This window comes from Oryx dammah, unplaced genomic scaffold (genome assembly GCF_014754425.2).
Source record: "Oryx dammah isolate SB20612 unplaced genomic scaffold, SCBI_Odam_1.1 HiC_scaffold_14, whole genome shotgun sequence".
NCBI lineage: Eukaryota > Metazoa > Chordata > Mammalia > Artiodactyla > Bovidae > Oryx > Oryx dammah.
In genome coordinates this window covers 41305371-41323048 of record NW_024070198.1, presented here as the reverse complement: position 1 = coordinate 41323048, position 17678 = coordinate 41305371, and the positions used below count along the sequence as shown (strand labels likewise).

General features: G+C 44.5%; 1 protein-coding gene across 1 annotated transcript in view; it reads right to left on the bottom strand.

The window, feature by feature from the left end:
- Positions 1 to 295: 295 nt before the first annotated feature.
- DMBT1 (deleted in malignant brain tumors 1) overlaps positions 296 to 17678 on the bottom strand; it is a 77022-nt gene continuing 59639 nt past the window's right edge. The window contains exons 22-25 of the mRNA XM_040254447.1: positions 9472 to 9783; positions 7150 to 7202; positions 4342 to 4709; positions 296 to 1144 (exon numbers count right to left, since the gene is read on the bottom strand). Of these exons, the coding sequence (XP_040110381.1) occupies positions 853 to 1144; positions 4342 to 4709; positions 7150 to 7202; positions 9472 to 9783 (1025 nt within the window). The 3' untranslated portion in view covers positions 296 to 852. The remainder of the gene's footprint in view (positions 1145 to 4341; positions 4710 to 7149; positions 7203 to 9471; positions 9784 to 17678) is intronic.

Here is a 17678-nt window from a genome sequence, read left to right as displayed (position 1 = left end):
AAACAAGAGAAAAAAAAGTCTGTTTCTTTAAAGAAAACTTTGAGGGCACTGAGCCTAGTGCAGAATTCTTTCTGTTCAGATATAATGAGAAATTAGATTATGTGGGTGCTGCCCTTCTTTTCAGGGAGGACGTGGGACTATGCTAATCTTTCTTTGTCTGCTTTTCAGGTTTCCCGTAAGGCTTTGAAGATCTGGGAAACAGACTAAGCATGTGGTAGCTCACAGAGCAGTCCTGAGGGGTTCCTGTGATTGTTGCTCAGGCTCTCATTTGCAAGCTTAACCCAAGCTCAACAAAGCCAAGGCCCAATTTGTTTTCTTTGAAACAGACAAATAAAGCTCATTTTGCGTAAACAACAATGAGTAAATGACGTTTGATTCAACTGACCAATGACTATAGTTAAAAAAAAAAAAAAAAGAGCAGTGATTTTCTGATAGACAGTTTATTCTTCACAGGGCCCTTGGCAAGATCTGAAAATAAATTCTCCCACCACTAGAGGGACAGAAACAAAAAGATCCACCTACTAGCATCTAAACATTAAGGAGTCAAGTTAAGTGCAGTGTGGTATCAAGAAATAACTTTTCTTTATGACATGTTGTACAGTTTAAGACTGTGATTGAGTTCTTGATAGTGAAGAATTGTAAAATGCAAGACTCCTATCTGCAAAGACATCAATTGCCTTAGAAATTTGGTAATCAGACAAGATTTACTTAGCAATAAACCTCAAAGAGAACCTCTTTAGCTCTTTTATCTGTCTCTACGAGGACGACCTCAGATTTATCCAACATTACTTTGCTGAGCAGAAATAGAATTTGCTTCTAGTTTCTAACAGGTTGATGTGGAACTCGGAGAAATCACCCATGAGTCCTTCTCTGATCAGTTCCTTTGTGGATCTCCAGGGGTCCCACCATTCGGAAATGCTCAGCCTGCTCTTCTGTGGCCTTCCTGGGGCCTGTGCCCCTCTTACTCCACCCTGCACAGCCCTGGGAGCAGCGGGAGGAATGGTCCCCCACTTTGCAGATGGTGACCTTACACTGCAGATAGATCACGTCATAGCTGGTGAGAATGCTGAAGATGTTGAACTTGAATTGGGCTACATTCTTTTGCTGGGAGTGCAGGTTGATATAAGTATTGTCTTTGATGCACCTGATGAGAAGAAAAACCCCAGGTCAAGAGGATTAACTTAAAGCACACTGTTATTTATTGTTTGGTCGCTCAGTCGTGTTGGACTCTTTTTGACCTCATGGACTGCAGCCTGCCAGGTTCCTCTATCCATGCAATTTCTCCGGTGGGAATACTAGAACGGGTTGCCATTTCCTACTCCAGGGGATCTTCCTGACCCAGAGATCAAACCTGCATCTCTTGTGTCTCCTACATTGGCAGCTGGATTCTTTACCACTGTGCCACCTGGGAAGCCCCAATTTAAAGCATGGTGTGGATTAATTCTGGCTCAAATAATTGGGCTTGGACACAAACCTCTGAATTTCAACCAGGGTTCCTCCCACTACCCACTCTTTCTTTCTTTTATGAAAAAAATGAGATGGTTGGATGACATCACCAACTGGATGGACATGAGTTTGAGCAAGCGGTGGGAGTTAGTGATGCACAGGGAAGCCTGGCATGCTGCACTCCATGGGGTCACAAAGAGTTGGACATGATTAAGGGACTGAACTGAACTAAACTGGTGAGAGGAAAAAACCACCATTCCTAGCCAGAAACAGAAAGGCACTGCAAAACACAACAGAAAAACAAAACAAAGCAAATGTGAGCCAGAACTATTACCTACTCTGTTTTTTCAAAAGGGTAGATTAAAGGTGGTAGCTATATTATCTGAGGGGCTTCCTTGGTAGCTCAGCTGGTAAAGAGTTCACCTGCAATGCAGGAGATCCCAGTTTGATTCCTGGGTTGGGAAGATCCCCTGGAGAAGGGATAGGCTACCCACTCCAGTATTCTTGGGCTTTCCTGGTGGCTCAGACAGTAAAGAATCCTCCTGCAATGCAGGAGATCTGGGTTTGATCCCTGGGTTGGAAAGATTCCCTGGAGGAGGGCATGGCAACCCACTCCAGTATTCCTGCCTGGAGAATCCCCATGGATAGAGGAGCCAGGCAGGCTATGGTCCATGGGGTTGCAAAGAGTCAGACATGACTGAGCAACTAAGCACAGCACAGTACATATTATTTGAAGGTGAACTTAATTTATTTTAAATTTTATTTTGTATAACTACTGGAAAATGAAAGAAAGAAGTAAATGATATATCGAGAGGAGATAAAATGGAATAAAATAAAATGCTCAATTAAAACCAGCATATAAAATGCACTAAACCTGCATTAAAACCAGAGACAGCAGCAAAAGGAGAATTGAGGGCAGAAACAAAGAACAAATGCAACAAATAGAAAACAGTTACTAGGATGGCAGATTTTAATCCAACTATGTCAACTATCACTTTAAATGTGAATGACTTAAATATTATCAATTTGAAGACACAGACTGCCAGAGTAGATTAAAAAAACCAAGATCCAACTATATGCTGTCTATAAGAAAACCATTTTAAATATAAAGACAAAGATTAATTAAAAGTAAAAGGATAGAGAAAGATTTACCAAGTTAATGCCAATCAAAAGAAAGCTGGATTAGCTATCTTAATTTCAGCCAATACAGACTTCAGAGCCAGGATAATTAGAGATGAAAAGGGGCATTACACAATGATGACGGGGCCAAAAGAGGATGAGATGGTTGGATGGCATCACCAACGCAATGGACATGAGTTTTAGCAAACTCATGGAGATGCTGCAGGACAGAGAAACCTGGTATACTATAGGCCATGGGGTCACAAAGAGTTGGACGTGACTTAGCAACTGAACAACAACAAGCTCCCACCTTAGGACACTAGAGAAAGAAGAGCTAGTAAAACCTGTTAATAAAATAAGCAGAAGTATGACAGTTGTTAAATTCTGGCCTCTCTGATGTAGATAGCCACTCGGCTTACAGGATCTTGGTTCCCTGACTGGGGATTGAACCTGGGCCATGGCTGTGGAAGCACTGCATCCTAAGCACTGAACCACCTGAGAACTCCCTCTCCTTGAGACCTGAAAAGGGAAGAGCTTTCTCTCTCTGACTCACATCTGTGCACCTCCCACACCGTGGCTCACTCTGCCTGTGGAAGGTGCTGCCTCTTGCCCTCCCCAACTTTTGGAATCAGGCACCATGATGCCTCTCAGGGGCTTTAGGAAGTGCTTACCACTTTAGTGGCTCTCACCACTCTGGAGCTGCCATCAGAAAGTGAGTTTTGATGTCTTCTCACGGGTTGCCAATTACCCATCCGTAAGCATTTTGCACTGGTTGGATAAGAGAGCTATAAAGGCAAACATCTTGCCTGAGTTCTAATTTGGCAAATGTTCTGTCTAACCAAGGGTGCCAGAATAAACCTCATCACTGTAAGAGCTTAGCCTGATAACTCAGCAGCCCATCAGTGCTGGCCAAATACCCTGAGGAATAGGGAATGCAATAGTTATAAAACTTGGAGAGGAGAGAAGCATGAGTCAGCAGAGCCTGAGACAGCACGGGCTCTGCCTAGGACTCTGGGGATTCAAGGGACATTGTCTAGACTTCCTATAATTATCTGCCCTCAGCTGGGATCAGAGGGATGGTTAGGGTCTGGGCTCCGCCTCTGGACAGGATGAAGACTGGGTACAACGTTGTGATTTAGGACTGCCAGTTAAGAAGACAATGGTCAGACTTCCCTGGTGGTCCAGTGGTTAAGAATCTGCCTGCTAATGCAGGGGACACGGATTTGATCCCTGGTCCCAGAAGATTCCATGTGCCACGGGGCAACCAAGCCTGTGTACCACAGCTACTGAAGCCCGCGTGTGCTTGCGGGTCCACACTCTGCAACCAGAGAAGCCACAGCAATGAGAAGCTCCTGCACCTCAATGAAAAGCAGGCCCTGCCCACCGCAACCAGAGAGGTAGCCCAGCGAGCGGCAGTGAAGACCCAGCACAGGCAAAAAGAAACACAAATGAGTAAATCGCTGTTGTCTAGTCTCTAAGTTGTGTCCAACTCTTTGTGACCCTATGGACTGCAGCCTGACAGGCTCCTCTGTCCATGGAATTCTCCAGGCAAGAATATTGGAGTGGGTTGCCATTTCCTCCTCCAGGGGATCTTCCCAACCCAGGGATCAAACCCACATCTCCTGCACTGCAGGCAGATTCTTTACCATCAAGCCACCTGGGAAGCCCAGATAAATAAACAAAATTATTAAAAAACAAAACAAAACAGGTCCCCCAAAGGAATAACAGGTAAATAGTCAACCACATCAACCAGAAAGGGCCTTCCATTTTCCTTACCCTTGCTTGATCAAATCATACTTGACAGTTGTAAAATCACTGGGGTCTGGAGAAGCCACACAGGTATCCACAAAGAGCCGCAGGCTGGGGTTGAGACTGTGGAGTGTGGCCTGGAGGAAGACCTCTTTCTTCTGGCTGGCGTAGTGTGGCCCCGTGTTCCCTCCGTGCTGGGATGGGGGCAACTCAAGGAAAGATATGGACACATCGTAGCCAGCGTTCTCCCCAGGGACAACTTCCACTGCTGACGGGCCGTCCACCCTGCAGGTGAACTTGAGCTGAGGCACCCTGTGCCGCACGATGACTCGGCCCGGGTGGCCCCTGGTTCGGCCTCTGACGGAGTTGGAGTAGCTGAGGGAGCCACGGCTTTCCTGGGAGGAGAGGAGAGAGTTGTCAGCCCGTGCTCCTGGCTCCCTACCCAGCGCTTTCTTTACAAGCGGAGACTTCTGCTCTGTGCCTGCCGCTCGGAGCCAGTTTGCTGAGAAGCTGGAGGGCATAAGGCCTCAGGCATGACCTCTCTGGTACCTGAGGTCATGAGGGGTTGACCTTATGTCCCTGCTTCTGGGAGTTTGGGGTGCATGTAGGGAACCCCTAGTATGCGAGTCTGGACTCCCTTCTGCCCTCTGTGGGGGCCAGGCTTGGGGAATACAAGATAGGGTGGGAGGTCCACACTAGCTGCTGAATTCCTCTACTGCTCTGCCCTGCTCTGACCCCCAGACCAACCCTGGTCCCTTGTGAGCTGCAGTCCTGGCCCTACAGACCCTCACTCTCAGCCTTGCTCCTTCAAAGCCAACATGACTTCAAGGGGCCAAGAAGGTGCTGGAGGCTGATGAGTAGGGGCCTCCAGCAGCCTCCTTCCCATAGCCTGCTGGGTCATAGAGACTCATCCTGGCCAGGAATGTTTGTTCAAGGGAGCCTTGCCTGTGCAATCCAGATCCAATGGCAGTCTGCCTTGAAACCCTCCAAAGAAAGCCCTGACAGCTTACAGCAGTGTTTCTCACTGTTGCCTTGTTTTCCTTCCTTTTTTTTTTTTTTTTTTTGCCCCTAAGAACCCGTATCTCTCTTCCACCTTGAGGAGGATGTCACCCTTGTTGAGAATACACAGCTCAGAAGAAAAACTAAACTCTAGGACCGCGTGACCCAGCCCAATTCCAACCAGACTTTGGGCTTCCTGTGTTTCACAGCCCTGAGTCTCTCCCGTGACCTCTTCAAGCTGGCTGCTGCCTCGGGGCCTCTGCACCCCTCTGCTCACCCCCTGCTTGGAGCCCTCCTCCTCTTCCTCTGTGCCTGCTTTATGTCCTTTTTCAGGCCTCAGCCCTTTGACCACCCTATTCAAAAGTGGTCTTCCACCCCAAAGCATTTTCTAGCCTTTTCTTTGTTTGACAGTCTCCTTAATCCTTTTGACGACAAAGGACTCTCATCTGTGTGTTTATTCAGGACCTGTGTTTCCCTTCTCGCCAATGTAAAAGCCGTGGAGCTATGGTCCTGTCAATCATATTGGCTGCTGGGTCCTCAGCACCTAGAAGGATGCTCATTCCCTGACTCTGAAATCAGACATGGGCCCCTTTCATAGTGCTGCCTTTCCCCATAAGTGCCTGGGGACTTGCCACCACTGCAGGCGGTTCCTGACTTGGCCCCACAACTGTGGTCAGCACAGGAGGCTTGCAGGGGGAGCTGGGCCAGCCAGGGCCAGGCAGGACAGCTCAAGGTTCTCCCCAGTGGACTGGAAATGTCCAGGGCCTGCTCGTCTCCCAGACACTGGGGAACTTCCAGCAGACTGCTGGGGAAGAAACCTCTGAGGTTAAAATTAGAATTTCTAGAACAAAGAGGATAAGAATGATCACAGTCTGCACAAATAGATGCAATGTGAAGTATGGACTTAAAGTGGTTATTTAGCGCCATGCAGCCTGTCTGAATGCATTCAACCTCCAGCAATGTCAAGTGTTTGGGGTGCTCTTTTTTGGGGCATGTGTCTAAACAGGGATGTGAAAGAATACATGAATAACATAGGGATCTTGCTTTGTAACTTGTTACATTATTAAACGTGCCTATGAACATGATTTTCTGGTTATACACTCTTCCTGTATCTTTGGTATACTTGTTTCCTTAATTTCAATGATACTGATTTGTGAAATAAGTAGGTGGTTAAGCAAAATGAAATGAACATATTCATTTCATTATACATAAATATCTTAATATTTGTTTCCTACATTGGGAAACCTGGTTAGAAACATGGCACTCAGCCTGTCTTCCCCAAGCCCAACACTATAGCTTGCACATGGTAGGTGGGCACTATTGCTGAATAAAAAAGCATGTGGTAACAAAACGCTTTGGCTTTGCAGCTTAGAGAATAGCATCCATCTATCCATCCATCTGTCCGTCCGTCTGTCCATCCACCCATCAGCCCATCAGCACTCTGTACTTGTTACTATGTATTCCAGATTCCCAAAAGGAAGGGCTGCTGCTGTTTCTAAGTCGCTTCAGTAGTGTCCAACTCTGTGCGACTCCACAGACAGCAGTCCACTAGGCTCCTCTGTCCCTGGGATTCTCCAGGCAAGAATACTGGAGTGGGTTGCCATTTCCTTCTCCAATGCATGAAAGTGAAAAGTGAAAGGGAAGTCGCTCAGTCGTGCCCAACTCTTAGTGACCCCATGGACTGCAGCCTACCAGGCTCCTCTGTCCATGGGATTTTCCAGGCAAGAGTACTGGAGTGGGGTGCCATTGCCTTCTCCAAAAAGGAAGGGCAGTTTTAGACAAATTAATGAGTTGCTCCAGGTCTCATGGAACTCAGAACCAAACTCATGGTTGTGCCTTTCCTCTGTTCCTATTCAGGTTTTTAACGGGTGGTAGATTCTCCCAAGCCTCTCTTTTAGGCCTCCATCCACAGAAGGGTACCACCCACCTTGTCAGTTTCATACCTGTCTGACGGTGCCACAGTGGCCGTAGGGAACATTGAAGATCAGGTAGCGCCCTGTGACTCGGGGGCGACACAGCTCATCATTTAAATGGATGTCCCAGGATGAGTAGCCCAGCCTCCGGAGGTAGCCTCGGTCAATGATGACTTGGAAAAGGTGAGGCCAGCAGGAGAGCTGGGCTGCAGAAGGGGGAGCATGGGGAGAAAGTTACAAAGAGAACCTGAAGCACTGGACATGTAGTGCACTCAGGGGTGTGAGTTGTTTACTCTATAAAAGTACCATGGACAGTGCCCTGGGTTGGGGCTGGTTTGGCTCTCATCACCCTCTACACTCAACTTGACTTTCATTGACTTTATATTTCCCCTTCTTTCCAAAAGTCATGTCATATCAGGGTCCTACCCACAGAACATGTCCCAGAGTCAGAGCCTCTTCTAAGGATTTAAAGGACAGCTCATCTCATATGGTAAGAACATCTGAGCCTGAACATGCATCTGAGCCTTTGTATGAGGGTTAAGTTAGAAAAAGGGAATGGAAGCCAAGGGAGGGGTTGCAAAGGGAACTTCCTCCCCAGCCTCCTAAAGCCCAGCAAGAGGATGGAGATACAAGAGATCTCAGAGGAGACACAGAAGCTGGTCCCTCACACAGTCTGTTCATTCTTCAACAGACAATGGGTCTCTTAGCTCCCCCTTTTGGAGTCTCACACCCTAGGAGGGAAGAAGACTTTACCATTGTCCTTGGGTACCACAGAGTCAGCCGCACCTGGTGAGAGGGGACGAAGAGAAGCAAAGGTCAGCTGTGCAGAAGCACTGGACAGGGACAACAGAGCCAGCAGTGGACGTGAACCGCAGGGAAGGGGCTCATTGGATTCACCTATTAGAGCTGAAGCAAAGGCCTGGAAATACTCCAGAGTGATGCAAAGGAGAGGGCCCAGGGCCTCCTGATGGAGGGAGGGATTCTGGCATGGATAAAGTAGTGTTGAGAATGGTGTCATCAACACCAAGATTTGTTGGAGAGAGAGACTAGTAAACATAGAGCTTTGCAGGTTATAAAACTCATCACATGGTTGAACCCTGGCTGGCGTCCTTTCCCATGCACATGGCGTGCGTGGTAGCCCAGGCTGGGAAATGCACACTTGATGGTTATCAAGCCCTCCCCTCCCAGAACAAGGCAAGACAGAAACCCAGGGCCAGGACCCAGAAGGAAGCACGGCTGGCCAGATTCTCTCAGCCCTTCAAACACTCTCAGCCCCAGACCACTGGTCCTTTGTCTGCTGAACCTAATGAAAAAGAAACCCTTTGGTGTATAATCTGAGAATATAAGATAAATTACCATTTACAGGGGGCCCCCCAATGGCATGAGGAATGGCTGGAACTGTGAACAGACAGTAAAAGTGAGGATCTAGAGATAAAGGACCACTCGGCCCCAAGGCTAACTCACACTACATGGCTCCCTGTGGAATTAACTCTCTCAAGGGGGCTCTGATTGCCTATTTGGGCCCCATTTCTATGCAAAACAAGAGAAATTCCCACATAAAGGCATAAGGAACAGCAAGGATGCCTTTGATTCACCTACAAAAAAGTGGAATGGAAGAGCCAAAGTGAGCTAACCTTGTTCACCAAATCTTAGAATTCCATCACTCTGTGAGATTTAGTGGATAAATTAAGGACAAATATAGGGGAGGATGATTCCACACAGAAAGTCTCCCCATGGAAGTCAAATGCCAAGACAAATGCTGGTGACAAAAACTATTCGCTGAATCTCGGATGAAGGGGACCAAGGGGAGCCCAGGACAGTGCAGGGTTCTGACTTCCAAGGGCTAGGTCAAGGTGGAGAAGGGACTCCACCTAGGACTGTGCCCTTATCAGAGGCTGAAAAGGGGACAACAGACAAATTCTATATTTTTTTAATCATTTTTTTTAAAGCTGTCACTTTTTTCTTTGGCTTCATAAACCTTTAGCTGTATTTCGGGACAAATACAGCGCTGAACCGGAATTAGAAAAAACTGGCTAATAAAGTGCCACCTATGTCTGATTAAAACATTTACCACCATGGCTATGTAATAAAATACACTCTTTTATCCTAGAATCTGGGACCATGGCCCACCTGTCATTCCTCGGGCTGGTGAATTCTGACCTTAGGGATGCTTGGAGAGAAAAGAAAGGGTGGAGCCTTAGGAAGACCCCGGGGAGGGCCTGGCGTAGCAGGGGAGCCCGGGTACCTGCGCAGACCACGCTTGCGTCCTCCCAGTGCTGGCAGTTGTGGCGTGCCCAGCCTGCGTGGGCGCAGAGCCCCAGCGCATCCTCGGTGCCCACACAGCGCACGTTGTCCAGCAGGATGGGGCCTGAGCCTGGGCCGAAGCGGCTGCGCCCCAGGGCGCTTAGCGCGCGCCCGCAGCCCAGGACGCGGCACACCACGCGGGCGTCCCTCATGCTCCAGTGGTCGTCGCACACCGTGCCCCACACGCCCTCGTGTCGGACCTCCACCCGGCCCTCGCAGCGGCCGCGCCCGCCCACCAGGCGCAGGGGCAGGTCTGCGGGAGGCAAGAGGCACCAACTCATCACATCTATCCAGTGAAGCTTCTTTTAATGAATAAGAGTCACATTGTAAGAACTATTATGGATACAGATTTTCAATTATAAAATAATTCCTGGAGAGTGATGTACAGCATGGTGACTATTATAGTTAATAAGACTGTATTACGTATTTGAAAGTTCCTAAGAGAGAACTTGCAAATTTTCATCTTAAGAAAAAATTTTTGTAGCTATGTTTGGTGATGGATGTTAACTCAAATTACTGTGGTGATCATCCCGGTATATACAAATTTTATATCATTATATTGTACACCTGAAACTAATGTTTATTGTTTATGTATGTCAGAATGTCTGCAATCCAAAAATCTGCAAGCAATAAATGCTGGAGAGGGTGTGGAGAGAAGGGAACCCTTCTAAACTGTTGGTGGGAGTGCAAACTAGTACAGCCACTATGGAGAACAGTGTGGAGATTCCTTAAAAAATTGCAAATAGAACTGCCTTATGACCCAGCAATCCCACTGCTGGGCATACACACTGAGGAAACCAGAATTGAAAGAGACACGTGTACCTACAAATGTATGTGTGTGCACACATCTGTACCGGCACATACACACCTAAAAGCTATAAAGTTTTCTGTAAAGGGTAGGAAATTTCAATGAAAAGGAAATAACAGTATTAATAATGATATGATAGTTTTAGTGCTTAGAAACAAACAAAAATTACCGGGTAACGGGGTCATTTCCTCACCACCCCAATGTTCATCGCAGCACTGTTTATAATAGCCAGGACATGGAAACAACCTAGATGTCCATCAGCAGATGAATGGATAAGAAAGCTGTGGTACATATACACAATGGAGTATTACTCAGCCGTTAAAAAGAATACATTTGAATCAGTTCTGATGAGATGGATGAAACTGGAGCCGATTATACAGAGTGAAGTAAGCCAGAAAGAAAAACACCAATACAGTATACTAATACATATATATGGAATTTAGAAAGATGGCAATGATGACCCTGTATGCAGGACAGCAAAAAAGACACAGATGTGTATAGTGGACTTTTGGACTCAGAGGAAGAGGGAGAGGGTGAGATGATTTGGGAGAATGGCATTGAAACATGTATACTATCATGTAAGAATCGAATCGCCAGTCTATGTCCGATGCAGGATATGGCACGCTTGGGGCTGGTACACGGGGATGACCCAGAGAGATGTTGTGGGGAGGGGGGTGGGAGGGGGTTCATGTTTGGGAACGCATGTACACCCATGGTGGATTCATGTCAATGTATGGCAAAACCGATACAGAATTGTAAAGTAAAATAAAAAATAAATTAATAAATTAATTTTTTTTAAAAAAAGAAAAAATTTTTGTAGCTATGTTTGGTGATGGATGTTAACTCAAATTACTGTGGTGATCATCCCAGTATATACAAATTTTATATCATTATATTGTACACCTGAAACTAATGTTTATTGTTTATGTTATGTTAATTTAATTATGTCACTATGTTAATTATGTTGATATGTTATATGTAAATTATATTAATATGTTAATTGTGTTAATATATTAATGTTTATTGAGGTATAGATTATACCTCAATGAAAACCTCTATACTATGTAATGTAGTTATTCCATTCCTAGATATTTACTCAAGATAAAGAAAACACATGACCATAGAAAGATATATAAATAGCAAAATTCTCAGCAATACACAAAACCTGGAAACATTCAAATGTCCTCCACAGAAGAATGGACAAATAAATTGTGGTATGCATGTCCATAATAAATTGTGGTATGTCCACACAATGCAACATTATTACTTAGGCAGAAACAATAAAAATGAAAAAAAGAACAAATTACCAACATATGGAACCACCTGGGGCAAATATTTAAAACAATTTGTTGGGACCTCCCTGGTGGTCCAGTGGCTAAGACTCCAAGCTCCCAATGTAGGGAGCCTGGGTTTGATATCTGGTCAGAGAACTAGATCCCGAACACCACAACGAAGACCCATTTCAGCCAAATAAATATTTCTTTAAAATTTGTTAAGCAAGGTTGAGAAGTCAGACACAAAAGCACATATGCTTTGATTTCACTTATATGAGATTCTAGAAAGCCACATCTAATTTATAGCAACAGAAAACAGATCAGTTGGCCTGGGGGAAGTGGAAAGGATTTACTGTAAATGGGCATATGGGAACATTCTGGGGGGGATGGAAATGCTCTAGATCTCTCTCTTTTTTAAATTTAATTAAAAAAATTTGTTTGCCTTGTCCTGAGGCATGTGGGATCTTAGTTCCCTGATCAGGGGTTGAACCATGCCCCCTACATTGGAAGCACGGACTCTTAACCACTGGACCACCATTGAACACAACTGAGGGACACAACTGAGCAACTATGCGCACACACACCCCACTGAAGTCCCAGAATGCTCTAGATCTTGATTGTGGTGGTGCTTACACAGTTGTATATATTAGACATAACTCACAGATGTGTGCAATTTACTGTACATAATTATACTTCAAAAAAGGTGATTTAAAAAGTCAAACTAATTTTAAAAGAAAACCTATATTATGTTGGTGGTTCTACACCCACTAATGTGTATAAAACGATTTGCCTTCATATAAATTGATTGCTAGTGACTATTTTTCAATTTCCTGCTCTGCTCAGCACATAGAAGATGCTCAGTGAGTGTTAATAAACATCTCTGGCATCTGCTTCTCTGTGACTGAAATTCTCTGGTCCAGGATAGTTGCTCTCCTCATCTGATTTGTTGCTGAGATACTGGAAGCAAGATAACAATTCTTGTTCAAACTATGAATAAAGGCAAACATCTTCTGAGTGAGGTCTTGAGAGGTGAATCGAAGCTTCTAACCTACAAAATGTATGTGTGTGCACACATCTGTACTGGCACATACACACCTAAAAGCTATAAAGTTTTCTGTAAAGGGTAGGAAATTTCAATGAAAAGGAAATAACAGTATTAATAATGATATGATAGTTTTAGTGCTTAGAAACAAACAAAAATTACCGGGTAACGGAGTCATTTCCTCACCAACTGAAACTGACACTGTAAAAAAGAAAAAATAAGCTTAAAAATATGCATATCCTCAAAGTCACATATTTATATTCAAAGCTGAAAATGAACCAAATGTTTTTTCTAAGTTTAGACCCTAATGCTTTTTAAAAAGTTTTTACTTTAGTTTGGGTGCCAACATACTGTTCATTAGGTTTTTTTTATTTTTTGGCCATTAAGTTGCATCAAAATGTAACAAGTAGTGTTGTGTGCTGTTTATTTTCCAAAAATTAAATTATTGATTTATTTTTAAAAATTTTTGGCCATGCTGTGCAGCATGTGGGATCTTATTTCCCTGACCAGGGACTGAACCTGTGCTCCCTGCATTGGAAGCATGGAGTCTTAACCGATAGTTATCAAACAATTTATTCAATTATCAGAAAAATTTTATAAATGCACTGAAGTTTTGAAAGGAAGAATTCAAAACATTAGATTTTTACAAGGGCTGAAAATGAAATGAAGAAAATCAAGTAAGATTCCAGAAATATTTTTAGATAAGAGAGACCATATCTAATATTAAAATCCCATATGAAAGTATTCAGAAGGAAGCAAGGTAGGAAGAGTAGCAATGGGCTTTATGACAGCGTTTGGTTGTATAAACTACTATAAAACTAAGGATTAATTTAGCAACAGGCATATGATTGTTACCAGGTAATGATGTTGATTCTGTTGAAACCAGATCAGTGGCTGCCAAAAAAATTTTTTCCAGTGAAAAGAAAGTATTAACATTTGAATTCATTGAAATTTTATGCTGTAGACCACAATTTAAAAAAATAAGACTGTTTTAAGCTGTATATAATAGAAGCCACTCTGCTTATTTATCTTGTGGACTTGTGCATGCAGGCGGTGAAACAGTGTATGTGAAGTTGGTCTTTAACAAGGTAGATTAACAACAATTCCCATTATGAGCATTTACAATGTGTCATAACTTACGACTCTGATTCTTACCATAAACATGCCAGCTAAGTATCATCACTATTTCACGGATGAGGATGTGGAGACTCAGCTTATACACCTGTCTGTGAGTGCATGTGTGTGACAAGTCACTTCAGTCGTGTCCAACTCTGTGACCCTATGGACTGTAGCCCGCCAGGCTCCTCCGTCCATAGAATTCTCCAGGCAAGAATACTGGAGTGGGATGCCATGCAGTCCTCCAGGGGGTCATCCCCACCCAGGGATCGAATTCTGCTGCATCAGCAGGCAGGTTCTTTACCACTAGCGCCACGTGGAAGGCCCTGTACACATGCCTGGATCACTCACAATTCAAACCTGAGAGACCCCAAAGTACACTCTTCTGACACCCCTCTGCCTTTCAGGGCATAGGATGTGGGAGCTGCATTCCCTCTGGCTCCACAAGGTGAGTCAGGAATGCGGGGGACGGGGTGGTTAGTGGCTTGGAGCTTCCCCAGCCTCTCCTGTCCTCTCTCCCCACCTCTGTTAGGGAAAAAGGAAGCATCGCTTCTTGGCTGGATTCTTCCAGAAAGCCACTCACAGAGCTACTACAAAAAGCAGAGAGATACCTGGTGTAGAAGGAGCTTCGCTTGAAGTGGGAGTCATATCTGCAAACAAAGAAGGATCAAACTCGAGTATTAGTGAAAAGGAGATGGGATGATTTTTTTCGAAAACAGTGTGGTTGAAAACAGAAGAACATGAAAGTGAAAAGCTCAGTCATGTCTGACTCTGCGACCCCATGGACTGTAGCCCACCAGGCTCCTCCGTCCATGGGATTTTCCAGGCAAGAATACTGGAGTGGGGTGCCATTTCCTTCTCCAGGAGATCTTCCCCACCCAGGGATTGAACCAGGTTCTCCTGCATTTTAGGCAGACACTTTCCCTGAGCCGCCAGAGAAGTGGTGAGTGGATAAAACCAACACTATCACAGCCCATCCCCTAATGAGTGTGTCTGGGTGAGGGGTCAAAGCATCACCTGAATCATAACCTGACCACGCAGCAGGCGGAGGTGTGGACCCCCAGCCCTCTTGGGCACATCCGATTAAGACCACTGTGACAAGCAGAATGTGTTCCCTGGTGGAGGGACCACTTCTGTGTCTGTGCGTGAACGAGAACATGAAGCTTAATTTCTGTGCAAAGGAGGCTGGGACTTCTGTTTACATTGGGGCTTATTCTGTAGACAAAATATTAGATGTGTATGTTCACTTCTTAAACAGAAAGAGGGGAGTTTGAACTTAGGAAATGTGACAGGCAGAAAACATTACCAGAGGGGGTGTCCACTTCTGCTGAGGCTGAGAACACATCTGTGCATGAACAAAGAGAAAAAAGATACTTCGTGTGTCTTTTCATTGGGGTTTACTTTGTGGCCAAAATGGTCGTGAAGTGGGCTTGTTTTCTAAATAGGACAGGAGAAGTAAGAAGCTAGTCTGGTTCATTTAAACACTAGAGAGAGCATTTACCAGATGGAGAGGTTATATCTGCTAAGGTTGAAGAGAGATCTGTAGAAAAAGAGATGAAGAAACTTATATACCAGTGGAGAAGACTCCTGGGTTTCTGTTTTTACTGAGGCTGTGTTAAGTACAAAATATCCATGCGACAGCCTAGTCTGATAAATGGAACTCCAAGAAGAGACACTTATGGGACACTGGAGAGTGTTTTACCTGGTGTGGAGGTCACACTGTCTGACAACGAAGCTGGAAATGAACAAAAAGAGCAAGGCAGACGTAAGACAGCCATACCAGGCATGCCTGTTTCTATAAGATACAGAAGACATAAAAATGGCCAGCGAGGATCAGTATGACTGACATGGCTTGTCTGCCTACTGTCTAGACAGGAACTATAGCAGGCCATCTCCAAATCCTCTACTGCCCCAGGCCACCCCTCTACCCTCTGGGTCTCCTCTTCGTGACCCTTCCCTTCTCCCCTTGGAGGCTACCTGTTCAGAGGGCAACAACCATTGGTCCAAACTTCTCCATTGTACAGTGTCCATCTAACAAAGATTCCATAGATGGGGGGCTTGCTTTTCCCTGCCTCCACTTAAATGAGTGGGAGACCTCTGCAGACTGGAACTTTCCCTAGGTAGGCTGTCTCAAGATCTAGACTGAGGGTGAGGAGGAGTATAAAAAGTCCATTTGTCTCATACTAAGAGATGCCCTGCGTCTCTTAGCTATATCAGTAATAAAGACCATATTTTGGTTCTGACTCTGATGCTTTATGTTATAATTACTTCAACACTGGGAGTAGTGTAGAGTATCTTTTTTATTGTCCACCCAAATAAACCTCTAACACTATTTGTCAAATTACTAAGTCCCAAGTCACACGGGTGAAAATATATGGGTTATTTTCAAATCTCTTTTGATACTGGTTTCTAACATATTCCACAGTGATAAGAGAACAGACTCCATATGAGTTCAATACCTTCAGACCATGAAATTTTTGCACCTTGTTTCGTATTCTGGGATATGTTCTAGTGTTTTCTAGTTTACAGTCTGTGGCAACTTGAATAGAATTTGTATCCTATTTGTGTGAAAATTGTATAAATCTTAATTATGCTGAATTGCTTCATGGCTCTTTTCCTTCTAGTTTTCTGTATATTCATTCTATTAGTTTTTGAGAGTTTGATATTCAAACTCCAACTAAAAACTCTTAATTTATCTACTTTAAAATAATTGTAATATAGAGTAGACCTATATGTAACCTTGTCCTGTACTTTTCAAGTCTCTGGCAAATGTGTTATCATACTTTCATAATTTAAAAAATAAGAAAGAGGAAAAAAACTCACAAAGTTACACAGTAACTCCTCAGATAATGGCATCACTCAAAGTCTAACAACATCCAAGAGGAGAGCTATTTGTTACCCTGATCAACTCTGCAACCCTCACTACCTTGGCACGTGGCCATCTTCACTGAATGCTGATTCAGAAGGATCAGTAAAAGCCGTGGTCTGACTCGCCACCAGCCTGACAACACCGACCTTCTGGCTGGTGTTCAGGAGGAGGTTCCGTCACGGACAGTTGACATTCGAGCACCAGTCAGTCCAGCGAATGATTCATTGCTTGTGTTTGGCTGAATCGGCTGGACTAATTTCCCCCTTGGCCCACGCAGTTAGTGTGGCCCTTTTTGAGTCAGGTCAGTGTAAACATATTTTAAAGCTTGCAAAGAATTTATCAGGACATAAACAGTTATTTAATGAGCTCACTGGAAAATCAAATAATTTATAAGCAAGTAATTTATAAGAGAATAATTTATAAGACAGACGAAGCCCGAAATAACATCAAAATTAATTACCTGTCGAGGTGGTTACAGCAATACTCAGAGAGGCTGGAGATAAGAAAAGACAATTGATCAAAACTTGCCAAATGGCAAAAAATAGTTGTATGATAGTTAATTAATTTTCTTCTCTCTCTCCCTGGAGCATAGAAACCATGCGTGCATGCGTGCATGCTCAGTCATGTCCAACTCTTGTGACCCCATGGACTGTATCCTGCCAGGCCCTCAGTCCATGGAATTTTCCAGGCAAGAACACTGGAGTGGGTTGCCATTTCCTACTCCAGGGGATCTTCCTAACCCAGGGATCACACGTGAATTTCCTGCATTGCAGGTCAATTTTTTTTTTTTTTTTTTTTTTTACCCACTGAGCCTTTGGGGAAGCCTACAGAAACCACAGACTTCATTTATTTAATCAGTAAGTCTTGATTCATTTATCTGTTCTGGTAGGCACTGTGCTAAATGCTGGAGTGGGGCAATCAACGAAACTAGGTTTGGCTCCTGCTCTGCAAAACTGCACTTGTGACGAGCGCTGTGGAGAGCCGCGTGATGCTATGGGAACCCGCAACCGGTGAGCTGACCCGGCCAGGGAGACCCCCT